Source organism: Sebastes umbrosus, chromosome 2 (genome assembly GCF_015220745.1).
Source record: "Sebastes umbrosus isolate fSebUmb1 chromosome 2, fSebUmb1.pri, whole genome shotgun sequence".
Lineage (NCBI taxonomy): Eukaryota > Metazoa > Chordata > Actinopteri > Perciformes > Sebastidae > Sebastes > Sebastes umbrosus.
In genome coordinates, this window is record NC_051270.1 from 3,599,668 (window position 1) to 3,614,382 (window position 14,715).

A 14,715-nucleotide genomic window follows, 5' to 3' on the forward strand; every position below is an offset into this window, starting at 1 on the left:
TACATACTGTACCGCAGGTACCGTATGAACCGTACCACCTCACGAGGAGATCTGAGTTTGTTTCGAGGGCTGAAAGGGAGTCGAGTCCATCACCGCTCCGTTACCCTTCAGCTACTTAACATTACTTGTGTATTTTTTAAACATAAAAGAAATAAGAGAACTACTTTTTTGTATATATATATATATATATATATATACATAATAGGACAGAGGGAGTCGTATCCTGTATAGATTGTAAAGCCCCCTGAGGCTATACAAATAAAACTGACTTGACTTGAATATAAACGCCGGTTCTATTGTAGCCGGATGTTCCAGGATGACAACTGTAGATGAGGAGAGCTGTAAGCCTCTTATAAAACTCCTGTATTAAGACATCATTAGAGGATATTATGCTATTTCAAATGTCAGATTGTAAATGCATCTGCCTTTTCAAGAGAAGGAGCTGCATTGTGAGCCGGTGCTGTGTGATGTAGACGGATGGATTTGCATAAGTAGTGCATGTTTTTAATGGATGTGGTGAGGATGCTATACCATCTCTCTCTCTGTTGTTTACTCCTCTACTCCCTTTCTTCTCTCACAAATTTTACACTTTTTTTTTCTTTACTTCTCCTCTTTTGCCCGAGCTCCTCTCGAGATCGGTCTCAAGACCACTTTTTGAAGGTCTCGGTCTTGTTTTGTCTCGGAATCGACTCGGTTTACTCAGCCTTGTCTCGGTCTCTGTATTTTATTTCAAGACCACAACTGCAGGGATATCACTACATATATTCTATTTGTATGGTTGTACTGTGAAGAAATGATGGGTTATGTATCTTTGTGTGTGTGTTGTAGAGTTTTCTGAGCCGTGGCCGACAAGGGTAGTTGGCGGGGGGGGGACCCGGAACGGTTGGTTTTGAAGTATATTTCCTTTGTCTTGTTTCTGTTTTGTTGTGAGGAGGTGTTACATGGGGATTAATTCTGTTTTGTTTTATTTTCGTTTGCAGCAAGTGAGCCGCTGCTTTGGTGATGCGCTTATTTTGTTTGGTTTTGATTAGTTTTGTCCACACCTGGCATTTATTTCTGCACAAATGTCCATTGTACATTCACTAGATATTCTCAGAGCTACTACAGTAACTCTTCTGCAGTGTGTAGTGTGCGCACATGCACATGAGAGGTGGAGCGAGAGAGCGAGTGAGAACGAGCGCGGTGTGTGAGTGAAGGCAGGCAGGCAGAGGAGCAGAGGAGCAGAGTACAGCGTCGACTCCGGCCCTGAAGACCAAAGCTACGGTCTCCTCTGTGTCTTCTGACCGCGGTCGGGGGGCTGGAGCAGGAAGAGTTAACACTGTTTTGCAAGACGGGCTTCTGTGTAGTTTGTGTTGGAACAGTGTAGCCACACGTTAGCGCATGGAACACTGACCCGATTTATACGTGTAAGAAGTTACAAACTTTAGGATGCAGTTTTAGTTATTCATGTATGTTCCCAGTGGGTGCTCAACCTCTTCCCACGTGATTGGCGCATATGTACAACACTGATATGTATTGCTGTTGTCTTTTATTACAGCGAGTAGTCACTAGTGGGAAGGTATAGTCTATGCTCAGTGTTATATTGTCTGTGTTATATTACAGTCCATTTTTCATGCAGTCATAGCTGGTGATGAGAGTGTCAGGTGAGCAGCACTTTACCAGTGGCTTTGTGTGTTTTTAAATGCCAGTAAAAAAATGTCCCACAAGTGTACAGGTCAGGGTGGGTGGTTATGGCTATTAGCTGGAGTACTACAAAAATTGCCTTTGCAAAAAGTGTGATTTGTTATTTCCATACAGCACGTCAAACAGACAAGTGAAAAACAACAAGCCGTCCAAAACTCATCAGTTCCTGTTCCCCCACTTCAACAAAGATCAGAATTCACTCGACAGTTGGACGACAACACTCAGTAGCTTCTAACTCTCTCTGCGACATCACCTACGATGAGAGGAATGCTATATAGAAGTAATTGTTTCGGAAACGGGGTTGTCAGGCGTGATACGTGTGCTCCTCCTCCTCCTGTCAGCTCAGTGACATACAGCCTCTGATCACAAGCAGCCACGCAGCCTGGGAGTGAGTGGAAGCCATCCAGTAAATCCCGCTCTGTGCGTCCTAAAACAAAGCTCAACTAAATATAGAGTCTCTGACATGATTATGACACTGCAGGGACCAAAGTTTCTATGTCCCAGCTCACCCCTTTCAGTTCACGATGGCCCATTAATACATGAGACAACATGATCGGCTGCAGAGCAAAGCAGCAATGTGGAAACTACTGCTTGCTATTCTTTTCGTTTTTAATGTCATTATCTCAAAATCATTATTTCGTTATCTCAAGAAAACAAGCGAGAGAACAAGATAAGCAATCTGTTATCACAAGAAAACAAAGGGTTGTTTCCTCTTATTACTTAGGGGCTGGTAATACTAGTGCTGTCAATCCATTGAAAGATTTAATCGCAGTTAAATGCATGATTGTCCATAGTTAATCGAGATGAATCACAAATTAATCAGGCATTCTTTATCCGTTCAAAATGAACCTTAAAGGGAGATTTGTCAAGTATTTAATACTCTTATCAACATGGGAGTGGACAAATATGGCTGCTTTATGCAAACATATGTATATATTTATTATTAGAAATCAATTAACAACACAAAACAATGACACATATTGTCCAGAAACCCTCACAGGTACTGCATTTAGCATAAAACAATATGCTCAAATCATAACATGGCAAACTGCAGCCCAACAGGCAACAACAGCTGTCAGTGTGTCAGTGGGCTGACTTGACTTGCCCCAAAACTGCATATATATATATATTTACTAAGTTATTGTTGTTTTATATATTGTTGTTTATTACTGTAATGTCTTGACACCGTTGTGTTGAGATACAACAGTATATGTAAACCCCCCAAAAAATGTTTTTATTCAGTATAGAATTTTTTAATCTATTTAAAAGACGACACAGGTTTATAAGAATGTATCAGGGACACAAAGGCCACTTTTCCACCTGTAGTTCGGGTCAGTTGGTCCCCACCAAAGAAAAATAAAATACCCATTGTTCACACAGACTTATCCAGGAAGGCTCTCTCACTGACTCTCCTGCCATTAAAAGACAGTGAACAGCAGTAGATGCATGCTTTGTGTAATTCTGCATTGCTGTGGTCTAGTTTGGGGAAATAATAAAACGAACAATTCATGGTAAAATATGAGGATGACGGAGAAGTCCTGAGACATAAAAAAACGACAAATAAAACTAAAGGAGCAACACAGAACAAGTTTTACATGCGGTCTCCTCACAAGCACGCACAATGGATACTAAGGATTGCCTCATTCACAAAGGTAATGAGGAAATAGGTGGATGACACTGACTGGACAACGTCTGACCTACCCGACACGCTCCACTGATGCACATGTCAAAAGCATCCGCCCGGCACCGTGTCCCGTCCAGCACCTTGGGGGCCAGTTCGACAGCGAGACCTCTCCCTTTAGCCTGGCAGCGCAGAGCGCAGGGTGCTGACGGGTCATAAGGTGACGGGAACCATTCGTAGGTGACACCCTGGTACTTGATGTCGTTGTGGGCTGAACACTGCTGGGACCGGAAATCACCCGACTCTGCTGGGCAGTCCTGAGGAGAGGGACGGACACAAGAAATCATTTCAGTGTCACTTTTCAGCATTTCTTTCATAAACCATTTCACAGGTCATGGGTCTCCTACTTTAACCCCCTGAGACCCGTGATCCTGACTGACTTTACTGTCTTTCAGAGGCTCCAGTAGGTTCAGGTTTTAGGTTGTAGGGCTAGAGTGAAGCTACATTTAATATCATACTAAATCTAAGGAATCCGTTAGTACCAACCATGTCATGCTAGCTTGTCGGGAAGGAGGCTAAATAACGACCCAAAGTGGGGATACATTTTAGCGAGGAAAAACTGGCATGGCCATTTTAAACAGGGGTCCCTTGACCTCTGACCTCAAGATATGTGGATGAAAATGGGTTCTTATGGGGAACCACGAGTCTCCCCTTTACAGACATGCCCACTTTCCTAGGTAGACTGACAATAAGGGGGTTTCTGAGCAGTTTACACAACAGAAGCACTCGCCATCCAGTCGCCGAAATATTAAATTCTTGCAGAGTTTTTGAAACCAAATCACAGTAAGGCTTTTTCTATAGTGTTCCTCAAGGTCTTGGTGTCTTAATGTGGTATTTTGGAGGGATTATTGATCATTTTTAACAATTCTCGAGTGGTAAAAAAAAAATGCTTAAATTTAGCACCAAATCTGTGCATCTCAAATTAATCTTCAGGTTCCCAGCTTTCAGATGATGTACACCACTTCTATGTGACATCTACTGTTGACCTGCTATCTCCCCCTAAAGACCCTCTGTACCCCCCTAAAAAAAAGACAAACAGACTGGACTGTGGTTCAGACTGGACATATAGGAAAGACCCAGCCTGTCTGACCATGGCAGAGGAGGTAATGGTGCAGACAAGCGGTTGTCATCTTAACACCTGGATGCCTCTTTGGACTGAGAGCTGTCTCGGATCAATAAGGGATGCTTGTTCCTCTGGGTGACAACTGGCAGACTTTTGTCAGCCAATAACTCTCTCTTCTGATTGAAAACACATCTCGTCTGACACATCAGCTTCGCTCAGTCTACGTATCCTTCAGACGCCTATATGGAGCCCAGTAAACAGAGCCTTCAGTTCAGACAGAGGTAGCCTCCGTGTGTGAAGGGGGGGGGGGATAAATATTATCCTGGGACCATTTCCCAGTGGAAGCTTCATAATGAATCCAGACTAAACCACTTCAGTGGGGAAGAAGAGAAATACGACTCTGATTACAGAATGGTTGTTTCAACAGGCCGAATGTGTTTCTGTGGTTTGGGAGAGTGCAGTCCGACTGTAGAGCTATACCATCACGGGGGGGATGTGCTCGTGGTTGTTGGTCTCTCATGGATCAAATGACGACTGTTGATATTACGTGACGGACTGTCAAGGACCGGTGGAGGGATTATTCACTTATATCATTAAACAGACTTTATTATAGCAAAATAATCGATGCGTCCTTTATTTCCCTGCCTGGCACACCAAACAGCGTGGCACATATTTGTGGTATGATCTGAATTAATACCCAAATGGTCACAGAGGGCTGGGAGTACGTTTAATGCCTGCAGAGTCCTCTATTTCGTATTCTTTCCTCTTACAAGTAACCAGATCAACAGGAAATAGTCTCTCAAAGATAACGCCCCTGGACGTGGCCCCGTATCAGACTTCCTCACAGCTCCCTGGTGATCGTCTGATCCTTAACAACAAGCTGGGGGGAAAAGATGAAGATTTGGGGGAGCTGTTGAGGATGGAGTGTTCTATGAATAAGGTCGGGGTGTGACAGCATTTAATCAAATCTGAATCCAGTGTTGAACTCTTATCCTTATCAAATCTATTTTAGTTCGGCTTTCATAACTTTAAGAAACCAAAGTTAAAAAGTACTCAAAGATTCAGTTGGGATCTTTGGGTAGGGATGCACCGATACCGGTAACAGTATCGGGTATCGGGTCCAATACTGTGCTCATGTACTCGTACTCGCAAAATGGCTCCGGTGCAACAGCATCGATACCACTTTACGCCAGCGTGACGTTAAACTCTCGTCACCATCTTTCAGGGTCCTATCGCACGCGCTCACGCTCCACCTCCCCGACGGTGCGGGCGAGACGGGCCGGTGGTGAGCTCCACCCCGTGGGGCCGGGATCCCACCTCAGCTGGCGTGCACGCAGAACTTTCATTGCGCCACGTGGTTTTGCTTGCACTCTCTGACTCACGCATGTGTTAGACTCCATGGTCCGTGTTTCAATACGGGTCGGGTGGGTTGCAGACATCGCCGCAGACCCCTGGCGCCTATGATTTGGGCCGAGCCCCGCCCTGGGGGCATGACGCGGTTGGGACGCACTGAGGACAGTCGCACCGGGCCCCGTCCCTACCCGGGGAGGAGAGAGGGCTCAGTGAGCACTTTGGCCACGGCCCCGGGAAGGACCTTCGCCCCGAGCCTTTCCAAGCCGACCTAGAGGTTGCGACGCACCGCCTCGTATGCGGGACTCCCCAGCCTGCCGTGTGTCGCTCACACCCTCCAGCTGGCTGTTAACGAGAATCCTTTGGCACAGAGAAGTACAGACAACCCGAAAACATAACCCTCTGGCAACGGCTGTCGCTGGCATGGAGGTTTAACAAATAGGGCTGAAACGATTTCTCGAGTAACTCGAGTTATTCAATTAATAAAAATCAATGCAAATTCTTTGCATCCAACAGGGGGAATGACAGAAAACGTTTGAGAGCCACTGTGTTAGTGGTATTGAAAAGGACCACAGACAGAAAGTAACATTTGCTGTTTAATGTGCTGCAGCTGACCAGCTGATTAGCTTTCTAGCCTGCAGAATGACATTAGCAGTGCACTTTGAATGTTTGTTTGGTGGCTCATTCAACAACTAAGGTGCAGGACAAGACGTGCGTTCATGTTTGTAAGTTAGATAAGAAGGAGCAGGAAAGCTAATGTGGGTTGTTGTTCACAGTGTGTGCCTCCTGTGTTGTGTAGCAGGCTGCTGTTTTGGCTGTCAGTCAGTGTAGCCGGTGATAGAATGCTAATGTTACTGCTTTATGCAAATATTTGATTGACTATATGGAAACAATGTAATAGAGAACAAACAGTATTGCACAGAGAGAATATAAATTGGTTAGGTTTAAGGAAACATCTTGGTTATCGTTATCGTATCGTCATAGTTAAAATAAATCAATGTTGTTTATCGATCCATCTACACCCAAACTCTTTCCTATGCAGACTCTGTGGCTCTATAATAAAGTCACCTGACTTCGTCTTTTGCTCCCAACGGAGTACATTCAGAATACCTACGGACGCTGGAGGGCTTTGTCACTTGAACGTAAACATAACGTTGTTTTGGGGCACTTGCTGAAACTACTGATTCTGTCATTTCTACTGGGAGGGCAGTCACATGTCACCTTCAAAACACTTATACTAGTCGTCCTCTCCAAGTTAACATGTAAACGTCTAAAATGAATTTAGTAACTAATATTAACGATGGTTGCTAAAGTTCAGACTCACCATGTTGCTGCAGGTTCTGTAGCGGATGTTTTTGCCACCACAGCTTCTGCAAAGGAAGATTAAAAAAAAAAGGTTCTCAGCACTTTTGCAAATCAACAGGTGATTCAGTGACACTCAAGCTGTGTGAAAACACACACAACTACATGCAAAAAGCTGTCAATCAAAAGCTTTAGAAACAACAATGAAGCACTCTTTTCTCGTTTATAGGTGCCAGACTTTTGTTCACCTGACAGAGATAAATTCACAGATTGTTTTATAAGGCTACAAGTTTAATTACTCTGTGTCTAGTGTTGTTCTGTTGGGAGTTCTTCTCACCATCCTTCAGCCTGCTTTTAATATTTTTCCTACTTTTTCACCTTGAACTTTGTTGAACTTCTCTCAGTTTGCTCTGGATAGGACCTGCAGGTAAATCCCTAAATGTGAAGTAAACGTGGTGGATAAACAAACACACACGCATCTAGTAAAATATCCATGCATGTGCACACACACACACACACACACATACACATACACACCTGTAAAGTTACAGCATACTCCACCTGCAGCACACATCACCTAGCCAGCAGCCATCTCAGCACTTCACTGAGCTCCAGCTGGCAGAGCCCAAAATGTCAAGCTAAAGTGAACTCACAGATATGCACACACACACAAACACACACGCACACGCACACGCACGCACACACACACACACACACACACACACACACACACACACACACACACACACACACACACACGCGCACACACACACACACACACACACACGCACGCACACACACGGCTTGAGAGTGAACCTGAGCCCTGTGTTAAATGTGCCATAGCAGAACGTTCTTTTTCCCCGTGACAGCATGGACTCGCTGTTAAATCTGTTCCACCTTGTTAGCAGCAATAACAACAGCCATTCTCTCGGTGTGTGTTAACTGCCATTAAGTGCACGTTTTCCCCTGCCGGCGTACAATAACACGAGACTAAACTGGTAGCAGCTCATTTATCCCGGTGTGAAGCAGGCGTGGTCTAATCTCCCATTTTAATAAGCAGATAGAGAGCTGCTATCTCCAAACTAAACCAAACACAGACAACAGCGAGCCGTGTTAATGAACTAATTAATAGATTTCAGCCATTATAGTACAAGGATGACTACTCAACCATGGACAGACAGTTTGTGTGTACTGCAAATGGGTGTACTGTGCTTTCAGGGTCTAGGGAAGTCTACAGCTACAGCCATTAGTCTTCTACTAAACTCACAACACTGACATGACCACAGTGCATCTGTTGATGTCAGGACAGGACACAACCACCACTGCACCACACAGCAGAATGGGAAGGAAACAAATCACCATCATGTTCCCAATGTGTTCCAACCCACCGTTAATTACATCATAGTGTGAGCAAGTCTGCATTTTTAAATCTCTTGTTAGTAATAGTCATATTTCTATTATTATGATTATTAGTAGTAGTCATGTTTCTATTATTGTTACTGCTATTATTAATGATATTTCTACTGTCACTCTATCATATCCACCACTTTTGATTATTGGGTAACACTTCATTTTACAGGTCCGCAAATGTCATGGTGATAATTAGCAATCAAGCTATTTGAAATTTTCTTTGAAATTACAGCCAAATTACCCCAATATTTACCTCAAAATTTATCGAAAATGACTTTTATTATAAACATTATTTAATAATGTTTATAATAATAATAATGGTAATTTATTTAATACATTTCCAGTAAAATAATACAGAGTTAATTGATATGCTTTATTTCCATGTCTGCTGATAAATAGATAATAATTAGCAAATAACTTATTTGAAATTTCTTATAAAAAACTCCCTGAATCATGACATCAGCTACCAGGTTACATTTGTGTCGACAACTCCGATGAAGAGCAGCCGCTTCTCAAGCCTATGGGCCCTATTTTAACCATTATATGCTATATTAGCGTATAATTATTAAATAATGTTTATAATAAAGTCATTTTTGGATCAATTTTAAAGGGAAAATATCGGGGTAATTTGGCAGTAATTCCAGAAGAAATTTCAAATAGGTTACCTGCTAATTATCACCTAATTACCGTTGAAATTAGTGTACCTGTAAAATGAAGCGTTACCGATTATTGTTATTAGTCTATTATTATTATAGCTGTTGTGCTGTTATTGTGATTGCTGTGCATCTCTCTCTCTCTCTCTCTCTCTCTCTCTCTCTATCTCTTTCTCTCTCTCTCTCTCTCTCTCTCTCTCTCTCTCTCTCTCTCTCTCTCTCTCTCTCTCTCTCAACCCAACCAGTTGAGGCAGATGGTCGCCCACCCAGAGCCTGATTCTGCCTGCCTGAGGTTTCTACCCGTGAAAGGGAAGTTTTTTTCTTGCCACTGTCGTACCAAGTGCATGCTCGTGGGGGGATCTCTGTGAATTGAACTATTCATCCATCACTTTCAGCTAATCTATTTTGACTTCTCTGCCCAGACAGCAGCAAACGTCGGAGTTACATTCCCAAATGTAGGACAGAGGCAGTCTGTGTGACCTTAACAGCGGCAGGTTGCACACGTCGGTAATGCGTCGGCTTACAGCCCTTCATTACAGTACTGGAACATCTTGTTGTTTGTAGTGACATAAAGAACAAGAGCACATTCTCTGAAAGTGGAAGGGTATAATTTACTTCCACGTCGGATTGATTTTAAAAGCATTCTGAATATGTGAGCAATGCCTTTGATAATGCATAACAGAGATTTCTGTCGTCTTTCACCAAGAAATGTACAGCTGGCGGAATGAAAAGTGATGATTACATCTAATGCCGGGTGTCTTTCTGAGTCCAGTTGAAAACTGAGGAAAAGATTATTACGACCTGTCAGGAGACAGATGCAGGGATGAAAGTAATGAACTTAATAGCATATCGACAGAACAACTTTATATATTCAACACAATTCAGGCATTGATAAAATGTTCTTTTGGACCAATCAGTACTATCGCCACATTCTTCAAAGTAGAGGAAGAAGAAAGATGCCTCAATGTCATCGGTGGAACTATAAACTATGAGGCTGTGAGGAGGATTCACTTAACGTGAACTGCTTTAGGCTCATTCACAGAGTGCTTACTGTACATAAAGACAAGACATAGAGGAATAACTTGCTAACCTACTTTTTTAAATAAACAATGAAAACACAATCAGTGATTTTCGCGGGAGTGGAAAAAAGAGAAAAATAGAATCATCAACCTCCGAGGCTGACAAATGAAGCCAACGTGGAAGTGCCAACAACTGCAGTTCATCTAATGGCCGCTTCAGACTAGCTCCAAAAGGGAGTCAATCCCCATAGACCCCCATGTTAACCCTCTGAGACCCTTAATAGACCTGTTTCTGTCCTTTTTAGGGGGGTACAGGGGTTGTTTAGGGGAGATAGCAGGTCAGCAGTAGATGTCACATAGAAGTGGTGTACATCATCTGAAAGCTGAGAACCTGAAGATTAATTTGAGATGCAGCACAGCACTGTGTGTCAAGTTGTTCATAAATCAGAAATAAACATGAATGAATTAATTAATTAGATTTTAGGTTTTAGAACATTATGATCAAAGTATATGATGGCCATTCCCGTGCTCTGTCCCATAAATTGTTGCAGCAATTTTCGGGTTGATACCATTTGTTACAGAGATTTAACAATTTTTTACCACTGGAGAATTGATAAAAATGATCAATAATCCCTCCAAAATACCACATTAAGACACCAAGACCTTGAGGAACACCATAGAAAAAGCCATGCGGCGATTTGGTTTCAAAAACGTTTGACATTTTGAGATTGCTGCAAGAATTGCATGTTTCGGCGATTGGATGGCGAGCACTTCTGTTGTGTAAACTGCTCAGAAACCCCCTTATTGTCAATCTAGCTAGGAAAGCCATCCATCCTCTGAATGCTCTAGGTCTTTAGTTTGTGGTTGTAAAGTTTCATGAGGCTGTGATTATCCTAGAGGTCACCACAGGTCATTTTATACAGTGAGGTCAAGTTTCAAAACTCACTACAATGAAATGTCTCCTATGGGGACTATGATCATCACACATGAATACAGTTGGGCTCATTGGATCCACAAGAGTCTCAGCTTTACAGTGATACCCAATGTATGTAATTCCAGACTGTTTATGGACCCCAGTATGTAGAAATCCTTAGACAGAATCTTTAGGTTTTCTAGTGTGATAGCTTTACTCTAGCCCTAAAAGTGAACCTGCTCTGAAAGACAGTAAAGTCTGTCGGGTCTCGGAGGGTTAGGCTGGTAAGTGGATCTCTAGTTAAAGGAGACATATAATGCTCATTTTAAGGTTCATTCTTGTATTTTGGGTTTCTACTAGAACATGTTTACCTTTCTCTAACGTTCAAAAAACACATTATTCTTGGAGAAGCCATTGGAGAAACGGGAACGCGCCGATTGCACCAGTATGATGCTTTAGTTTGACTGAGTTATAACTCTTACAAGAAGGGCTGTGACTTCTGATAAAAAATGTGTTAAAACTGGGTGCTATGGGTTAATTTAATTATTACACCACAAACGATCAAAGCAACATCATTTAGCAAAAGCATTGTTCATCTTTTACGATTCTGGTGTCCGCCAACAATTTACATTCTGGTCATTAAGAGCTCAACAGCAGTGGACAGTGTCGGATATTTTAGCCACAGACAGACAGATATTTCCTCTGCTTGTTGAGTGTTGCCGTGAGGAGTTAGAGGGAGTTAATGGGCCTTTAAAGGGGAGAGAGAGACACAGTCTGGCACAGAGGAGGCAAAGCAACGGGCAAAGAAAAGCTCCACTCCAAAAGAAACACTGGACCCAGACAGAAAGCCAGTGTGTGTGTGTGTGTGTGTGTGTGTGTGTGTGTGTGTGTGTGTGTGCATGCGTGTGCGTGTGTGTGTGTGTGTGTGTGTGTGTGTGTGTGTGTGTGAATGAAGTTGCAGATTAAGCTGGATGGTCTCACTCTAGCTAGACACCACTGTCCTCTGTGGTCCACAGCGATGGATACACACACAAATAACAGTAAACTATAAAGTATATCATATATTATTAGAATCAGATATACTTTACTGATCCCCGGGGGGGATATAAGAATAAGAAATGAGAATATAAGAAATATGTATAAATATTTGCATTAAAGCTGCAGTAGGCAGTATATTTTTGGCATCATTGGGCAACAATTACATAATAACCTTTCAGCATATTGTAATTCAAGTGTTCTGAGAGAAAACTAGACTTCTGCTCCTCCTCATGGCTCTGTTTTCAGGCTTTAGAACATCTAGCCCGTGACGGGAGACTTTGACCAATCACAGGTCATTTCATTGAGAGAGCGTTCCTATTGGCTGTGCTCCGGTCATGTGACCGGAACTTGGCGTTCCTTCAACACATTTCTACAATGGTGGCGGCGTCACAAACGTTCTCATTTTAAAGCTAAACCGTGCACTACAAGATGATTCTGAAAACATCTGAGGAGAGAAATAGGCATTAACGTAACAGAATATTGATTCATATTTGATCAGCGCTGCCTAGTTTGACCGTTTGGTCGGAGATCGCGAGTGATTGACAGCCGGCTCTCATAGACGGCAGCTGGACAGCAGACCTCAGATCAGCTCTTACTGCTTGTTTTCCTCCTGTCTGTGAAATCTTGCAGATGCCGTTAGGAGCACCGGAGGACACAGAGGAACATGACTTTTTTCAGGTTACTTGTTTCATGTACTACTGTCAGGATATAGCGACCGTTTTATAAAAATAACTTTTTTTATTCATATTTGCTCCCATCTCGCCTACTTCAGCTTTAAGACATACAATATATAACCACAGTGCAAATAAGCAAATACAAAATGCTGAGAAGTGAGATCTATTAAGTGTGTTTAATATAAATGCAAGAATAGTGTCAATAAGAATTAAATAAGAATATTTCTAGAAACGTACAGTATAGCTGCAATATTAATGACAGAGTATTGCACAGTTTGATCATCGCACAAATGATTGTACAGTTGAGTTAAGTCAGTATTTAAGATGCTGTAACAGTTGACGGGTAAAATAAATCCAGGAATTACAACCATACAATAGTCTGAGTGAAACAAACCTGGTTATATTGTAGTCAGTATCTATGATGGAAAATAGGGGATGAGCATCTGGAGTAAAATGTTATGGTCTTAGCTGACATGCTCTTCCAGGGCTCGTAAACGTCGGTCTGTCAGCACTAGTACCTCTACTCCCCGTAGGAGAAAAACCTCCTCCACAGGAAACATCCAGTAGAGCAACACCGGCCCAAATATGACAAAACACAACCATAAAAACCCAAAGGCCAGTTTGCAGGGTGTATTTACTCCTCTTTTATCTCTTTCAGTACTATTCATTTCAACTCATAACCACGAGGTGCCAATTAACGAGCTTGAGCACCGCCGTGTGCCTTCGCTGTTTGTTTGTGTGCCGTAAAAAAAGTTCTTACTTAGGGAGAAATTTCAGCAGCAGCATGGGCAAGAAAAGTGAGGCTGAGCTGCAGTCAGATATAATGGAGACAAATGTGTTGCCAGGAGGCTATAGAACGATGCCACGGGGCACAGTCTGAAATAGATTGGCTGTGATGACTTCCTGAACAAGCAACACTGCACAACAAATAGCTGAGCAGTGAGAGCAGACAGCCTGAATGTGGCTTTTGAAAACAGCAGATTTGAAACCCACACACTCGATGCTTTTATCAGTGTAAGGAAAATACAGAACACACCCAACCCAGACACTGTCTCCTTGACTTCCTATAGCATCCTATCCACACCGACCCACAGAGACGGTCTGGACTCTGTCTGAGTCTCCAGCTCCTTCTCTCCCTCTCTTCAATTCAATGAAGCTTCTTTTTAGTGATGTAACTGTTTTCCCAGATCAATCAGCAAAAGCTAAACAAATAAGCCAACCCAAGTTGTAATAAATGACAATTATCCTTTGCAATGATGCATGTTCTTATGTATGTTTTTATTTTGTTTAATTATCTAGTGATTTGTATTTTTCCGCAGCGGGTGTGTGTGGATTTTTAGCCACATTAGTGGCATGGCTCTATGCCACTCTGTTGATCAGTCCCAACACATTCTCACTCCCAACTCGACAAATACCGCCGCTTGGTTGGTGGCCCTACGCTTCAAACTATGACGCTCTAGGATTCCCTCTAGCCTCAGTTTCAGACGTGTCATGGACGGTGTGTCAGTTTCCGCTCGTTACATGCATACAGTCTCTTTTCAAAAGAAACTCCCGACGTAGATTTACTTCGTTTTTAGGTTTACTTATGCAACATAATTTCTTGGTTAGGTTTAGGTAACAGAACTACTTTGTTAGGTTTAGGCAATGAAACTACTTGGCTAGGTTTCGGGGAACCAACTACTTGGTTAGGTTTAGGTAACGAAAGTACTATGTTAGGTTCAGGCACAAAACTACTTGGTATGTTTAGGCAACCAAACTACTTGGTTAGGTTTAGGCAACGAAAGTACTTTGTTAGGTTTAGGCAACAAAACTACTTGGCTAGGTTTCGGGGAACCAACTACTTGGTTAGGTTTAGGCAATGAAAGTACTTTGTAAGGTTTCGGGGACAAAACTACTTGGTTATGTTTAGGCAACGAAAGTACTATGTTA

At 42.5% G+C, this 14,715-nt stretch overlaps 1 protein-coding gene across 1 annotated transcript in view; it reads right to left on the reverse strand.

Annotated features, from left to right (window-relative positions):
• The window catches only part of LOC119474736 (ADAMTS-like protein 3), a 135,743-nt gene that overhangs the window by 31,511 nt on the left and 89,517 nt on the right, over positions 1-14,715 (reverse strand). The window contains exons 5-6 of the mRNA XM_037746935.1: positions 7,102-7,147; positions 3,385-3,621 (exon numbers count right to left, since the gene is read on the reverse strand). Of these exons, the coding sequence (XP_037602863.1) occupies positions 3,385-3,621; positions 7,102-7,147 (283 nt within the window). The remainder of the gene's footprint in view (positions 1-3,384; positions 3,622-7,101; positions 7,148-14,715) is intronic.